Source organism: Podarcis vaucheri, assembly GCF_965113315.1.
Source record: "Podarcis vaucheri genome assembly, chromosome: 9".
Classification (NCBI taxonomy): Eukaryota; Metazoa; Chordata; class Lepidosauria; order Squamata; family Lacertidae; genus Podarcis; species Podarcis vaucheri.
This window is the reverse complement of record NC_138767.1, coordinates 547,636-564,636: the sequence shown is the minus strand read 5'-3', so window position 1 is coordinate 564,636 and position 17,001 is coordinate 547,636. Positions and strand designations below refer to the sequence as shown.

The following is a 17,001-nucleotide window of genomic DNA, read 5'->3' as shown; positions in this document are numbered from 1 at the left end:
GCTTCTGGCGGGGGAGATGCCAACCGGACCCCCCCCCTGCTTTTACGTTTATTTCCCCACCCCAAATTGTTCCAGTTTCTCAAAGGAAAAAGGTGCTTTTTCTCCCCTGCTGAAGAGGAGACTTGTGGGTCAGGACGGTTACACAGCCCCCCCCCTAAATTGGGAAGTGGGCATAAGAGCGCTCCCAACAGGCTGTGCCCCGCAAGCGGGGGGCAGCTGGTCCAGAAGTGAGGAGAGGGCCCTGATGGCTTGTTAGAGGATGGCAGGGAGGGTCCTCCTGCAGTCCCCTACTTCCAGTCAAGCGGACCTCTGGGCCCCAGCGCCCTCCCTCCTCAGACCTGGGACTGCAGCCACAAGCGGGGGTCAAACCGGGGCCGGGCGTGGGGCCGAGGGGGGCGCTCGGGCTCCGGAGTGGGGCTGCCGCTGCTGCTGCTGGAGGAGCTGGAGCCGGAGGGGCCCCGGGCCCTGGGGGGCGGAGGTGGCCCCGGCGGGCGCCCCGAGCGTCCTTTCAGGGTGCTGAGCTTGGCGTCCAGGGAGAGGGTGCGGGGCCGGCCCCAGGGGGGGCGCGGCGGGGGGCACGGGCTGGCGCTGGAGACGCTGTCGCTGTCGGACGCCGCGCTGCACGACGACCCTTCCAGGAGGGACAGCCAGGGAGGGGGGCCCAGGCCAGAAAAGCGCCGGGCCAGGATCTCCGTCACGGCCTCAATGTCGTCCGCCGGCTCAATAGCTGGGGAGAAACATAGGGCGGGGGGAGATTAGCGGAGGGGCCGTTGCAAAGGACCCCCAGAGTGGCAGACCCCCAGAGTCCCTTTCCATGCGCCTCCCATGAGGATCTCCAAGGGAAGCCGCGCCCCAAAGCAAGGAACATCTGGAGCCTGCTGGGGCTACTGGGACCAGATGGAATTTGGCTGGAGTTTAGCTACAGTCACACCTCGGGTTACAGATGCTTCAGGTTGCGTTTTTTCAGGTTAGTAAAGGTAAAGGGACCCCTGACCATTCGGTCCAGTCGCGAACGACTCTGGGGTTCCGGCGCTCATCTCGCTTTACTGGCCGAGGGAGCCGGCGTACAGCTTCCGAGACATGTGGCCAGCAGGACTAAGCCACTTCTGGCGAACCAGAGCAGCGCACGGAAATGCTGTTTACCTTCCCGCCGGAGTGGTACCTATTTATCTACTTGCACATTGACGTGCTTTTGAACTGCTAGGTGGGCAGGAGCTGGGACCGAGCAATGGGAGCTCACCCCATTGCGGGGATTTGAACCGCCAACCTTCTGATCGGCAAGCCCCAGGCTCTGTGGTTTAACCCACAGCGCCACGGACCGCCAAAACCCAGAAGTACAGGAACGGGTTACTTCCGGGTTTCAGCTGTTGCATATGCGCCTCCTGCAAGGATCACGTTCGCAACCTGTGCGTCTACTGTATTGGCTTCACCTAACTCAGATCACCCCTGGTTTAATATCCCTGGTGGTGCAAAATGGTCACAGGAGTGCCTGGATTAAAACTGTCTATCGAAAACTTCACTCTTGTGGTTTATCCCCACAACAGCTACTCACTTTGCGTTTTTGTAAAGCCAACAATCCAATTTGTCAGCGCCTAAATGATCTCGAGCGTCGGAAGAACTTGGCCACAATAAGGAAGTTTTGCCCAGGGCATGACTATTTCCCACCTTCCAGTTTCGACTCTCTGGCACCCTCTCTGCATAACTGAGCAATTCCAAAATATACACCTGCTGTCTTGGCTTCTGCCAAAGCCGCACGCAGCCTCTCCCGGCTGGAGAGGTTGCGCGCGGCTAAAGAGGAGGCCAAGACTGCCAGCGGGATGGATCCCACTCGCTGTCTTGGCTTCTTTGCTCTTTGGAGCTGGGGGGGGGATAAAATCCCCCCCTTTATTTCCCCCCCTAAAAACTAGGTGTGCCCTATGGTCCGGTGCGCCCTATGGAGCTAGACTGGTGACTGGGAGCGGCCGCCGAGACCATATAACACCGGTCTTGAAAGACCTACACTGGCTCCCAGTACGTTTCCGAGCACAATTCAAAGTGTTGGTGCTGACCTTGAAAGCCCTAAACGGCTTCGGCCCAGTAGACCTGAAGGATCGTCTTCACCCCCATTGTTCAGCCCGGACGCTGCGGTCCAGCTCTGGGGGCCTTCTGGCGGTTCCCTCATTGCGAGAAGCCAAGTTACAGGGAACCAGGCAGAGGGCCTTCTCGGTGGTGGCACCCGCCCTGTGGAACGCCCTCCCATCACATGTCAAGGTGATAAACAACTACCTGACATTCAGAAGACATCTTAAGGCAGCCCTGTTCAGGGAAGTTTTTAACATGTGATATTTTATTGTATTTTTGGTTTTTATGGAAGCCGCCCAGAGTGGCTGGGGAGGCCCAGCCAGATGGGCGGGGTATAAATAATAAATTATTATTATTATTATTATTATTATTATTATGGAGTGAAAAATACGGTATGTGAAATGTTTATAAGTGTACCAACCAAGCACATACATAGATCAGCACAGGAAGACCGACTTGGAACCATTTTTGATTCCCAAACTGACCAAATGTTTTCTCTGCAAGGTCAAAGGAAAATGGAAAAGCCTCCCCATTGTCTTTTCCTTCACAAATCCTGTCTTAAGGGCACATTTAAGAGATGAATAGGGTGTGAGGCTGACCTGGCTCAGGAACTAAGTATTGATCATTATAGAAGACTGGCCAGGCTCCCCAGGTAATCCAATCGAGTAAGCATTAAACAGGTAACGTGGCAGACAGGAGGTAAATAAAGCACTCAGACTTCTGCTGTAGACCACCTTTTCTGTGATGTAGGTATGATGTATCTGGGGGTGGTCTTAGGTTACACCCCTTCTGTGACGTATGTATGATGTATGGAGGGGTGGTCTGGAGCTCCAGGGCAGGGAATTTAAAATGTGTATATAAGGGCGGGCACACCTGGGTTCTGGGTTCTTCCTCCCTCCGGCATGCGGGGAGTGAGGACCCTGTTGCAACAGATCAATAAAGATCAGGCTTGCTAGCTGCTTTGCTTCTCAATATTCTCTGGTTGGTCTCTGCTATTCTCTCTTACCAACAGGGAACCCACATAAGGACTCTATACGGGCTCTTGGATACCCCATAAGGGAAAAGGACAATTTTGGTTTACAACATACACATAAATGGAGGCGCCCACTGGGTCCAACTGCCCACAGCCCCCGCCAGCCCCCTTCCCTGTCAGTGGGAGGTGCCTCCGCTGCCCACCCCTCTCTACACAAAGGGTACTCCTGCCTCCTTCACCCTCTACCTCCCTCCCTGCCAGCCAGCCCCCCCATTTTGGGAACCCAGAGGACCCCTCCCCGCCCCGTCCAGCTTTGGGTGGGGGTTACGTCACCTGTCGCTGTAATAGGAGGAGAGGAGAGCTCGGATCTCGGCAGAGACAGCGTTGTCCTGCAACAGCAGCCCCTCGCAGTTGGGGGGCGGCCCCCCTGGGCCAGGGAGAGCTGGGGGTGGGGGTGAGGGGTCGGGGACAGGACAGAGAAGAAGAGGAAGAGAAGGGGAGACATGCAAAGAGAGAGAGAGAGCAGGAGGAGAGCAGAGAGTTACAGACACAGATACATCTGGGCGCAAGCAAGGTGTGGGGCAGGCCCCACAGAAACCGGGGGGCAAGACAGAGCCCCAGAGACAGGCAGGAAGAAAAGGGCAGAAGGAGGTGAGACCCTCTTGCCTCCCCACCGTGAGTTCAGGGGGGCCCTAATCCACCAGGCCCACCCCCCAGAGCCCCCTCTGTTCCCTTCAGCCCCCCAGCCCTCCCCGCTTCTGCGGACCCCCTTCTCTGGAGACTCACCCATCTCGTGGTAGAGGGAGCCTTGCTTTTGCAAGAGGGCCATGGGGCGCCGTGGGGAGGGGACCTCCACCTTCATGAGCTCATCGCAGCAGTGCTTCCACTGGCCTGGGGGGGGGGGAGAAGATTGCGGGGGGGTGACTTCAGTGAAAGAGTTAAGCCCCACCCCACATAACTGATCACAAGACGTGGCCCCCGTTCACTATCACCATCAACTTTGGGGGGCTGCCGCTCAAATACTTTAAGGGGGGGGGGGCGAAGGAACTTCAGCCCCTATGAGTTGGCTAACATGCCAGGGACCCCTCCCACTTTGCTGGGCGTCTGTGGGGCAGGCAGGGGGCACTGTGCTGCCCCCTAGTGGTCTCCCCACGTGCACCAGAGGACAGGACCCCCTCTGGCCGACCCAGAAGGTTTTAGGCCAGGGGTCAGCAAACTTTTTCAGCAGGGGGCCGGTCCACCGTCCTTCAGACCTTGTGGGGGGGGGGCAGACTATATTTTGGGGAAAAAATAATGAACGAATTCCTATGCCCCACAAATAACCCAGAGATGCATTTTAAATAAAAGGACACATTCTGCTCATGTAAAAACACGCTGATTCCCGGACCGTCCGTGGGCCAGATTGAGAAGGCAATGAGGCCGGATTCAGCCCCCAGGCCTTAGGTTGCCCACCCATGGCAGCCTTTCTCAGCCTGTGGGTCCCCAGATGTTGTTGAACTACAACTCCCATCACCCCTGTCCAGCAAGGCCAGAGCTCAGGGATGATGGGAGTTGTAGTGCAACAACATCTGGGGACCCACAGGTGGAGAACCACTGGACTAGGGGCTGCAGCTGTCCTTCTTTAACCCCCCCCCATCTCCTGGGAAGGGCAGGGGCTTCTCGAGAGCCTCCTCCAGGAGCAAACCTCCCTAGCACGGGGGGGTGTGGCTGGATTGGGGCCCCCACGGTCCAGCTCCGCTTCTCCCTCGCCTCCCTTGTCCTGCCACGACCCCCTTGCAAGGCGGGACAAGGAGGCAGCGGGAGGGCAGAGCAAGAGAGAGCAGTGTTGCCCCGCTCTCCCCCCGCCCACGTGTTTCCGCCCCCCCCCCCCCGTCTCGCCTCCCCTACTCACTCATGTCGTAAAAGTGCTGCCAGAAGGCTTCCATCCAGCGCTGCGTCTCGGAGCGGGACTCGGCCAGTAGCGTGTGGGTCACCTCCTCCCCCCCATAGCGGTTCGTCACGGACATGGTGTGCAGTTGGTTCTTGGGGTCCTTTTCTGTGGCTCGGATGCGCGTCTCCTGGGGGGGGGCAAAGGGGCCTCAGGCGCGGAAATGTGCGCATGCGCAGAAACACCCAGAGGCGCCCAGGGAACACCCAAGGAAGCGGAAGGTACCCCTGACCATTAGATCCAGTCGTGACCGACTCTGGGGTTGCAGCGCTCATCTCGCTTTACTGGCCGAGGGAGCCGGCGTACAGCTTCCGGGTCATGTGGCCAGCATGACTAAGCCGCTTCTGGCGAACCAGAGCAGCACACAGAAATACCGTTTACCTTCCCGCCAGAGCAGTACCTATTTATCCACTTGCACTTTGAGGTGCTTTTGAACTGCTAGGTTGGCAGGAGCTGGGACCAAGCAACAGGAGCTCACCCCGTCACGGAGATTCGAACCGCTGACCTTCTGATCGGCAAGCCCTAGGCTCTGTGGTTTAACCCACAGCGCCACCCGCGTCCCCAACTGAAATAAGGACTCTGCACATGGTGACTGCCCAAAGGCAGGCGTGGGGAGATCAACCCCCCGCAAGGCAGAAATCGCGGCCAAAGGCGGAGGGCAGCTGTTGCATTGAAAACCTGCTTAGTTGGCAACTGTGGATGAGAAGGATGGAGCGAAGGCTGAGGGGGGGGGGACAAGCAGGGGCATCACAAGGTGGGGCAGGGGGCAGTCCACCCCAGGTGTCATGCCTAGGGGGGTGACAAAATTCCCCCCCCCCCCGGCAGATCTGCATGGCGGCACTGGCACCTCTGCCGGGCAGATTTCCGCGATTGGCACGATTGTCATCGAGAAAATCCACAGATATGCACAGCTTGCGGCGCTGGTCACCAGGGATGCACCCCCCCAGTGGGCACCATTCGCATCCCCCCCGGTGGGAGGTGCTCACATCCCCAGCGGGCAGTGCTGGCACCCCTGGGAGAATCGCCCTGCCCCTGGGTGCACGTCATGGTTTCCCCCAAAAAATTTTTATTCATTTTATAACGAATATAAAGAACACAAACAGGAAAACAAACAATACAAAAATTCTCATCATATCCTTATTTTTCTAAACATTGTTATGTGGGCTTCCCCCAAGTCCCCCCTATCTGATTTCCATTTTACTCCCAATTTACATATATCACAATTTCTAACCATTTTTTTTTATCACTTACTTTAACCATAAAAAACTTTATCACTTACAAATAATACTACCATATTTTTCGCTCGATAACACGCACCTGACCATAACACGCACATAGTTTTTAGAGGAGGAAAACAAGAAAAAAAAATCTGAATGAAACAGTGGATGTATTATTTTTGTGCTTCATGCTGTGGCCACAGACATGTGATTTGACGGTGTGTTTGGGGTAGCCCAGTGCAAAGATCCTGAGAATCCATGTGGATCTGTGCTTTGTAACCACGTTTTTGCACCATTGCAGCCCCAGGCAACAGTGGGTGCGTGATTTTTTTGGTGCAGGCTGTAGCCCTGGATATGCTATGTGATCTGATGGTGAATTTGGGGTGACCCAGTGCAAAAATCCTGAGGATCCACGGGCTTTTACCTCCCCCCTTCCCAGGCAGCCTCCGCTAGCTTCCAATTTTTTAAAAGGCAAATTGCAGGAGAAGATGCAGCCGTCAGTCACTCTCTCACTCCCTCCAAGCCCCCACGCTAGCGAACAAACACACAGGCAACCACACACTCACAAAGCACACACACTGGCAAACACACAGTCGCACTGCATACACAATCAAGCGATCAGAGTGGCCAAACCTCCTAGCAAGCACTTCCCTGGCTTCTGCTGACCGCAACAAAGACGACCCTCGAAGAAAATGTGTGATGCACTCGGGCCAGTCGGCTCCAGGGACCACACATTCGCTCAATAACACGCATAGACATTTCCCCTTACTTTTTAGGAGAAAAAATATGCGTATTATAGAGGGGAAAATACGGTATTTTAAAACACACTATCTTCAACTTCTAACCCTACAGCCTCTGCCAAAGCTATTCCAAGATTTAAATATTAACACATTTTTTCAAATATTCCTTAAACTTCTTCCAATCCCTGTTTGCCGCTCTGGGTGCCCGAGCAGTTTCCTCCGTCACTGGGGACCCCCAATGTTCTGCCCCCCAACCTGCTCTGAGACATCACCCCCCTACCTTGTTGATAGCAATGGTGAAGGCCGGCTCCTCCTGCGTCTCGACGTCTTTGGGGTGCCGGTAGCAGAGGAGGTTGGAGCCCCGCAGGAGGCAAAAGAGCCGCAGCCAGCCCTGCTGCTCCCCCTGCTGCAAAACGGGAGGGGGGAGAGGGGGTTGTGTTTAGCAGGAGGGAGACCCACACGTCATCTGTCCACATTCATCCCTCCCCAGGACGGGCGCTGTCGGTCTTCCCTGCCTGCCCCCCAAATCCCTTTCACCCATGCTCAGAAACCCCTTCTGGGTGGGGGGGGGGGCATAGCCCCATAACAGAAACGCTCCGACTGGCAATGAAGCTCCTTTGGGAGAGAACAAGCCTCATAGCAGCATCAGCTCTCATTTTTCCCCCTCTGGGCCACACTTTCAGAATTTTTGTTGTTGTAGTAAAATAAAAATAGAAAATAAAATAAAATAATTGTATACTGTTACGGCTAAAATCTGGGTGCGGGGTTACTCTGCCGCCCAGCTCATCGGACTAAGTCCGTGGGTCCCTGCGGAAGAAAATGAGCTCATCCGGACGCAGGAGCAAACTGCAGAAGATCCAAGTTTATTGCGCAACAGGTTCAAGGCGAGATTGAACAGAGAGAAAGGGGTGACATGAACTTTTGAAATTTCCCTCCATGTCCCAGAATACAGTGCAAAATACCTCCCAGTTACATCACGAATACATTAAGGAAAGGTTGGGTTACACAGATTACATCATGAATACATTAAGGAGAGGTTGGGTTACACTGGATTAACATATGGAGGAGGGAGGGGGGATATGCAGAGCTGGAGATATGCGCAGATAAGCACATCCTGAGAAGACAATGGTCCATGTACGCATAGTCTGTCACCTGGCATTGCCCGGAGGAAAGGTTTGGCAGAGTGATTTTGACAGGATTACTTGAGAGATTATGGAGGACAGGGGAGGGGTGATGGAGTCCTAGAGAAATTGAGCAAATATATTGTAGTGAAGAAGACATGCCCCCCCCCCTTCCGTAACAATACCATCCTGTACCCACAGGTAAAAAAAATTACTTGTGCCATACCAAATTTTTTACTGATAAGAAATACATTGGAAAAGAGAAAGAAAGAACTCCTAGCAGTGTCTGATTTATAACATAGAACACAACTACCGTATTTTTCGCTCCATAAGACGCACCTAGTTTTTAGAGGATGAAAACAAGAAAAAAAATATTCTGAATGAAACAGTGGATGTATGATTTTTGTGGTTCATGCTGTGGCCACAGACATGTGATTTGACAGTGAGTTTGGGGTAGCCCAATACAAAAATCCTGAGGATCCATGTGGATCCGTGCTTTGTAACCACGTTTTTACGCTATTGCGGCCCCACGAAACAGTGGGTGTGTGATTTTTTTTGGTGCAAGATGTAGCCATGGACATGCTATGTGATCTGATGGTGAATTTGGGGTGACCCAATGCAAAAATCCTGAGGATCCATGGGCTTTTACCTCCCCCCTCCCAGGCAGCCTCCACTAGCATCCCTTATCTCTCTTCCAATCCCACTGATCAGCTGCTTCCTTTCAACACTCCCTCCCCTCTTGTTTGCCTTAGTGTCTTTTCCTCAGCTGGAACAGTCTTTTGCTCCTCCTTTTCTTCTAATTTCTCTCCTTATTGATTTAGTCTTCCTGCTTCCCCCGTTTGCAAGTTTGCTGTCTTTACCTCCCCCCTCCCAGGCAGCCTCCTTTATCTCTAGCGTCTCTTATCTCCCTCCTGATCGCTTGCCCATCAACGGCTTTGTTTCAACACCCCCTTCCCTCTTTCTAAAAAACAAAACAAAACACAATATGTGTCAGGGGTTCAGGAGCAGAGGCAAGGGCAAGGGAGGAAACAGAGAGCGAGGGGGAGGAGGCAGAAGAAAGGATGAGTGATGACGACGACCCGAGATCTCCGAGTCTTTCCAGTGAATCAGAAGATTCACAGAAAGGAGCACCAGTGGCCAGGGCAAGGGGGGAGCCTAGGGGGACACCCCAGGAAGATAGAGCCAGAGGGGACTCAGAGGGGAGCAGTTGGAGATCGGGACCAGCGTCACCGCCAGAGAGCAGGGAAGAGGAAGGGGGCCAGGGATCAAGCGCTGGCAGCTCACAACAGGAGGGAGGGCACGAGTCAGGAGTGGCCACACCTCCATCGGGGAGCGAAGAAACGGTCAGACGGAAAGTGGAAGGTTGGGCGCGCGCGCCAAGTTCAAATGCACAGGAAGGTGGCGCAGTAAGCAGCCCGGAAAGGGAGCCGGGTCCTAAAGCCCGGCGCAAGGAGGCAGGAGGGTCCGGGGGGTCGGCCTCAGAAGAATCCAGGAAGGAAGAGACCCAGGGGGGCAGAGGGACCCAGAGAAGAACAGTCAGGCGGAAAAGGTGGAGTAAGGCTAGGATATTAAGTTGGTGCACAAGGGGCGGAGACTCAGACGGAGCTTCGCCGGTCTGACCCATAAGACGTAGAGTTGCACGCAGCAGCTGGAAAATGGAAACTGTAACTCAATAAAGACTTTTATAAAGTGATTGCTGGCTAGCGTGATCCTCTGTGAGCTAGGATCTGGAAGCAGCTCTGACAATATGCTTTTTGCCCCTGGGCAATTCGGCTCCAGGGACCACACATTCACTCCATAAGACGCACAGACATTTCCCCTTACTTTTGAGGGAGAAAAAAGAGCGTCTTATGGAGTGAAAAATACGCTATTTATAATTCCTTCCTCAGGTTTGTGAGTTCAGCAGAGTACATCCCTTTGCAGCTTAAAAGGGGAACCATATGGTCCTGGGAATCCAGAAAGCGTAAAACAAGGATATGAGTCATTCCCAATATATAATTACAAACAAGCCTCTTCCATATGTACCCTAAGTATGTCTATGATGTCAGTGAGAGACATGAGCTTCCTTTCGCTGGGTAATCTCATTTCTATTCGGTCTAATTTGAGACAAGCAAGATCTCATCTCCCCATCGACACAAAGAAGCCTTTCTATCCATATTCTGCAAATTAAAAATAATAATAATACCGACACTATACTATGCTGCCCTGAAATGCTCAAATGTTTCCTTGCATCTGCCTGCCACCCCCTTGAGAGTCACATCACTATAGCATAAGGTCCGAAGATGAGACTGCAGGATGAGGCCAGAGGGGCCCATCGAGTCATCCAGCCTCCTCTTTTCCCAGGGGCCAACCAGAAGCCCCAAATGGAAACCAGGACCCGAGTGCGAGAGCAGCCCTCTCCCCTCTCTGTGTCCTGGAAGAGGTTGCTGTGAACTAGCTCCACCTCTCTTTCAAATCAGAACCAGTGAAGGCAGTGAAGGTCCTGTGTGAGTGTCTGGAGGCAGATGGAGGATGGATGGCGGCTAACAGATTGAGGTTGAACCCTGACAAGACAGAAGTACTGTTTTTGGGGGACAGGAGGCGGGCAGGTGTGGAGGATTCCCTGGTCCTGAATGGGGTCACTGTGCCCCTGAAGGACCAGGTGTGCAGCCTGGGAGTCATTTTGGACTCACAGCTGTCCATGGAGGCACAGGTTAAATCCGTGTCCAGGGCAGCTGTCTCCCAGCTCCACCTGGTACGCAGGATGAGACCCTCCCTGCCCGCGGACCGTCTCGCCAGAGTGGTGCATGCTCTGGTTATCTCCCGCTTGGATTACTGCAATGCGCTCTGCGTGGGGCTACCTTTGAAGGTGACCCGGAAACTGCAATTAATCCAGAATGCGGCAGCCAGACTGGGGACTGGGAGCGGCCGCAGAGACCGCATAACACCGGTCTTGAAAGACCTACATTGGCTCCCAGGACGTTTCCGAGCACAATTCAAAGTGTTGGTGCTGACCTTTAAGCCCTAAACGGCCTCAAAGGCCCAGTAGACCTGAAGGAGCGTCTCCACCTCCATCATTCTACCCGGACACTGAGGTCCAGCACCGAGGGCCTTCTGGCGGTTCCCTCCCTGTGAGAAGCCGAGTTACAGGGAACCAGGCAGAGGGCCTTCTCAGTGGTGGCACCAGCCCTAGTGGAACACCCTCCCGCCAGATGTCAAAGAGAAGAACAACTACCAGACTTTTAGAAGACATCTGAAGGCAGCCCAGTTTAGGGAAGCTTTTAATGTTTGACGGACTATTGTATTTTAATATTTTGTTGGAAGCTGCCCAGAGTGGAAGTGTCCACGGTCCGGATTTACAGGCCTGGTGGGCCGCATCCAGCCCCCAAGCCGTAATTTGCTGACCCCTGAATTAGATCGTTATAACGAAAGAAATAAATCTATATAGAAAACTGTGTTTTAAAATTCCCTGCTCTCTTGTACCACCTGGTGCGGCATGTTTATAGTGCATCCAAATCACTGCATCTTTCCTAATGTAGAGTAGAGAGACGGAGCGAGAGAGAAGGGGTGGAGGGGAATCAACCCGTTTCCTGAGCGCATGGCTCTCGATGCGCCTCTGCCCGGGGGTGTGGGTCCCAAAACGCGGGTCCCCTGCCTTCTCAGCCCCTTCCCTACCTGCCGCGCCCCCCCCCAGCACTTACCTGCACCTTCAGGAAGCCGCACATGACCTGGTGGAGCATGCAGTTGGGCTGGGCTGCCAGGCGACAGCAGACGCTGCCGTACAGGGGGAGCCAGAAGGAGCTCTCCTCTAGACGGGGGGGGGGGGAGAAGAGTAGAGGGTCAGGGGGAGGCACGTCTGAGCTCCAAAAGAGGGACGAGGGGGCAGGGGGCTTCGTCCCTCCTGGAAAAGAGAGGCCACTTGCCCACCTCCATTGGCAGAACTGGCTCAGCGGCAGCAGCTCCACAAAACGTCAAGAGACGTCGGAACTCCCCGCCACTTGACTCTGGAGTCTTTTGGGAGCCTCCTGAAAACAGTCTTGCACTTTGACATGCTTCCAAACTGCTAGGTTGGCAGGAGCAGGGACTGAGCAACGGGAGCTCACCCTGCCGTGGGGATTCGAACCACTGACCTTCTGATCGGCAAGCCCAAGGCTCTGTAGTTTAACCCACAGCGCCACCCGCATCCCTATTATTATTATTATTATTATTATTATTATTATTATTATTATTAAACCACAAGTTTTAAAACATACAAAAACTTGAAACACTAAAAGAGATTAAAACCCGCATCAACTTTCCAAACATCTGGACAGACCCGTCTAATCAGGAATGATTTTAGCAGGAGCCAAAAATAGGCAGGGAGTTCCGCAGGGTAGCAAAGAGCATTTGAGCTCTCCCTGCCTTGCCAAATGGGGGACCCTCTGCCCCCCCCCACTAGCTGACTCCCGCAATTTGGGTCTCTGCGCTTTCCGTGTCTGCGCAAAACCCTCAGAACCAAACTGGACTCTGGAACGTTCCTGCTCCCGCAAACCCAAACCCAACACCCCCCCAAAAAAAACCCCCTGCTCTAAGTACCGTTCCCGGTGACGGCGAGGTCGTGGGTGCGAAAGGCGTCCTGGACGTGGGCCAGGCGCAGGGTGGTGCAGGCCAGCAGCTGGTACTTGGGGCCCCTGGAAGGAAGAAGAGGCGGGTGAGCCCGGAGGGGGCGGGCAGCGGGTGCGAATTCTGCGGAAGACGGCCGGGCGCCGGGCCCAGGATACTCACGCCACGCTGGGGGCTGGCAGCTGGAGGGGGCTGCTTCCCCCGTTGCTGACGGGGCTCCCGGGCACCCCGTCCAGGGCGGCACGGACCCTCTTGCCCGACGAGCGCCCCAGGGAGCTGCTCAGGCGGCTGGCCAGCTTCTTGGGGGTGCTGCCCAGGACAGAGTCCTCCTCCAGGCCGGCGCTGTACAGCTCCACCTTCAGTTCAAAGTCCGGACCGGCCTCCGTGCTGGGGGGGGAGAGACAAAGCGGGGGGCACAGGCGTGAAAGGGAGGCGCTCCCAGGAAGCCCAGAAGGTCACCTGAGGAGGGACTTTGGATAGAAAATACAACTTACAACACGGGAGAGGATATGGAACTGGAAGGTGACAGCATGTTACAGGTGAAACTTGGAAAATTAGAATGGAAAAGTTCATTTATTTCAGTAATTGAATTTAAAAGGTGAAACTAATATATGAAGCTAATTCATCATGCCAAAGGCTGGGCTGGATGAATCCCAAGCCGGAATTAAGATCGCCGGAAGAAATATCAACAACCTCAGATATGCAGATGACACAACCTTGATGGCAAAAAGTGAAGAGGAATTAAAGAACCTTTTATTGAGAGTGAAAGAGGAGAGCGCAAAATATGGTCTGAAGCTCAACATCAAAAAACCCGAAGATCATGGCCACTGGGCCCATCACCTCCTGGCAAATAGAAGGGGAAGAAATGGAGGCAGTGAGAGATTTTACTTTCTTGGGCTCCATGATCACTGCAGATGGTGACAGCAGTCACGAAATTAAAAGACGCCTGCTTCTTGGGAGAAAGGCGATGGCAAACTTAGACAGCATCTTAAAAAGCAGAGACATCACCTTGCCGACAAAGGTCCGTATAGTCAAAGCTCTGGTTTTCCCAGTAGTGATGTATGGAAGTGAGAGCTGGACCATAAAGAAGACTGATCGCTGAAGAATGGATGCTTTTGAATTCTGGTGCTGGAGGAGACTCTGGAGAGTCCCATGGACTGTGAGAAGATCCAACCTCTCCATTCTGAAGGAAATCAGCCCTGAGTGCTCCCTGGAAGGACAGATCCTGAAGCTGAGGCTGCAAGACTTTGGCCACCTCAGGAGAAGAGAAGACTCCCTGGAAAAGACCCTGATGTTGGGAAAGATAGAGGGCAGAAGGAGAAGGGGAAAACAGAGGGCGAGATGGCTGGACAGTGTTCTCGAAGCTGCTAGCATGAGGGAGGCAGTGGAAGACAGGAGGGCCTGGCGTGCTCTGGTCCAGGGGGTCACGAAGAGGCGGACACAACTAAACCACAACAAAAAATATATGAGATAGACTCATGACATGCAAAGCGAGATATGTCAAGCCGTAGAGAATCTATGGGGCATTGCCAAGAGAAGGATGAGAGACATGAGACCGAGCAATTCAGAAGAGCTGAAGGCTGCTACTGAAGCATCCTGGTCTTCCATAACACCTCAGCAGTGCCACAGGCTGATAGCATCCATGCCACGCCGCATTGAGGCAGTAATTGATGCAAAAGGGGCCCAAACCAAGTACCGACTACATATGCATGCTTCTACCTCTCAGAGGTCCAATATTGCTCTATTTGCAGTCCTTGTTTTGCCGATTTCATTTAATATTCTAATTTTCTGAGATTGTTAATTTGGGGTTTTCATCAGCTTTATGCCATGATCATCACAATTATAACAAAGAAAGGCTTGACATATCTCGCTTTGCATGTCATGAGTCTGAAATAAATGAACTTTTCCACGATATTCTAATTTTCCGAGTTTCACCTATACATTTGGAAATAAAATTATAGGAAAACTCCTCGGCCAACCAGGGACTCTTCAGCCGCGGTTTGGCTGGAATCTCAGGGGTGGCCGACTCTCAAGAGATTGTGATCTACTTTCAGAATTTTTTTTTGGGGGGGGGGGGCTCAGCTCAAAGTTGTTGAGCTTATTTGGGAAGGAAAGCCCTATTTTTAGGGGTTCAGATCAATGTTGTTGTTTTTTAATGTATTTTTTATTAACAGCTCAATGTTGTTGAGCCAGAGATTGAGTTGACTGTGATCTACCAAAACCTCACGGGGATCTACCAGTAGATCGCGGTCAACCTGTTGGATATCCCTGGGCTAGATCATGGGTAGGCAAACTAAGGCCCAGGGGCTGGATCCGGCCCAATCGCCTTCTAAATCCGACCCGCAGCGGCATGGGAATCAGTGTGTTTTTACAGGAGTAGAATGTGTCCTTTTATAAAAAATGCATCTCTGGGTTATTTGTGGGGCAGAGGAATTCATTCATATTTTTTTTCAAAATATAGTCCGGCCCCCCACAAGGTCTGAGGGACAGTGGACCGGCCCCCTGCTGAAAAAGTTTGCTGACCCCTGGCCTAGATGGCCCCTAGGGGGTTCCTTCCGATAAAATACGATACGATAATCTTTTATTGTCATTGTCCCATACAGAACAACGGAATCGAAAAATCATTCTATGCATCACTTAAGTACCTGTTTGAGCCAGCCAACCCTTTCTGCCCCCCAGGGTCCCACCCCTGCAGATCTCCGGACCCCCAAAGGACAAAAAAACCCTCTCTTCCCCCCCAAATGCCAAAGAACCCAGAGCCCCCAAAATCCCCTTTTAAAAAGCCGACTTGTAACGTTGAAAGTTTCCGGGGAAAGGAGAAACACCGCTTTCTCCGCACGGATCCTTTTCCAAGACTTGCCACCTCCCGCACGGCCATGGGGACCCCCAGGTTTCTGCCCCAAGGGGGCAGGCAGTGGGGCAGGGACTCACAAGAGGATGGTGCTCTCAAAGCAGATGTCGGTCAGGGTCCGATCCACCAGCACCATCTCCGTGTCGTAGATTTCCGGGCCGATCTGAAGCAGGCAGAAGACGGCGCAGCGATGCAGCTCTGATGAGGAAAGAGGGGGCATTTAGGTGGCACCAGCACCTCTCGGACCCCCCAAGCTCCAGCCAGCCCCACATGGCCCAGGAAGGGAGAGGGGGAAGAAGAAGAGTTGGCTTGGAGAGGAGGCGCCCAGCGGCTTCGGAAATGGGCACCCGGCTCAGATCGTGGGGCGTTCGAACAGCGCCAGAGGCGCCATGCGCAGGAAGCAAAGGCGTGCGCCGTCGGAGGGGCCACCACCAAGAAGGACTCACCGCCCTTGTTCTTGAAATATTCCGTGTCCTTCCACATCAGTGGGATCCGGAGGTCTGGAAAGAGGAGGAGACACAACATCATGTCGTATGCAATAAAGTCTTCCGTGAAAAGCTTCCAACGATGTTGTATAAATATCTGGTACTTTTAATTGTTATTTTCTTTTTCTTTTCTTGTTACTTTTAAACTTTTTGTCTCCCCCCCCCATTTTTTTTTAAACAAACACAAATCTCAACCGTATTTAAACCAAACTTAGTAACATTGTTAAGTGACTTCCTCGTATCCTCCTGGTTGAATTTCAGTGGATATCATTTTAACGATTTTCCAAATCCAATATTCTTAAAAAATTAACTTCATCACTTAACATCTTTCTTTCTTTCCAGTTCAGCATTAAACATATTAATTCATCACATTACATATTTAAGTCCTAAGCCTGTCTGATATTTGCAAGCTTTTCCAATTAATTTAACTTAACATATTTAACTAAATAGTTAAACTTTTTGTACTTTTTGATGTGGAGAATTCTCCCCCCCCTTTTCTTTTTTCTTTTCCTTTTTTCCCTTTTCTGTGCTTAACTTTGTCGTACTTACCTTTATTGTAAGATAGTATTTTAAACCAATAAAGATGTATTTATAAAAATTTAAAAAAGGAAAGAGGAGGAGATAAAGGGGGTTTGTTTGCATCCCCAAATGTGTCCAGGAAGGAAGAGGCCTGCAGGTAACATAGTGGGGACCCAGACATCTACGCCAGGGGGTCCCCAAGTGGGGCCACGAAGGGGCAGGGAGGTGGCAGGGGCCCCTGCAGGCACAAATGATTTGGAAAACTGGTCCAGCGATGATGCACATGTGGTGGAATTGTAGGAAAATAAAGGAATTTTGGGACTCAAGATATATAATGAGCTCAAAAAGATGTTTAAAATCTTTTTTTGGGGGGGGGACCCGAAGCCTTTCTACTGGGTAAAACAGGTATGGATATTCCCCAAAATATGAAGAATATGGCAGCAAGAATCTTAGTAGCCAAAAATTAGAAAGGAGACTCTCTCCCGACCAAAATGGATTGGCAGACAAAATTATTAGAATTTACAGA

The 17,001-nt window shown here is 52.5% G+C and overlaps 1 protein-coding gene across 5 annotated transcripts in view; it reads right to left on the bottom strand.

Moving 5' to 3' along the window:
- Positions 1-277: 277 nt before the first annotated feature.
- The window catches only part of RTKN (rhotekin), a gene marked incomplete at its 3' end in the record, with an annotated part of 35,771 nt that continues 19,047 nt past the window's right edge, over positions 278-17,001 (bottom strand). For 3 of the 5 annotated variants that reach the window (XM_082236487.1, XM_082236488.1, XM_082236489.1), the window contains 9 exons: positions 15,918-15,971; positions 15,552-15,669; positions 12,783-13,007; positions 12,594-12,688; positions 11,720-11,826; positions 7,199-7,324; positions 4,926-5,091; positions 3,821-3,925; positions 278-727 (listed from right to left, as the gene is read on the bottom strand). In XM_082236487.1, the coding sequence (XP_082092613.1) occupies positions 333-727; positions 3,821-3,925; positions 4,926-5,091; positions 7,199-7,324; positions 11,720-11,826; positions 12,594-12,688; positions 12,783-13,007; positions 15,552-15,669; positions 15,918-15,971 (1,391 nt within the window). Of the gene's footprint in view, positions 728-3,363; positions 3,477-3,820; positions 3,926-4,925; positions 5,092-7,198; positions 7,325-11,719; positions 11,827-12,593; positions 12,689-12,782; positions 13,008-15,551; positions 15,670-15,917; positions 15,972-17,001 lie in introns of those variants that run through there. The other 2 variants (XM_082236490.1, XM_082236491.1) reach the window with 2 other exon arrangements.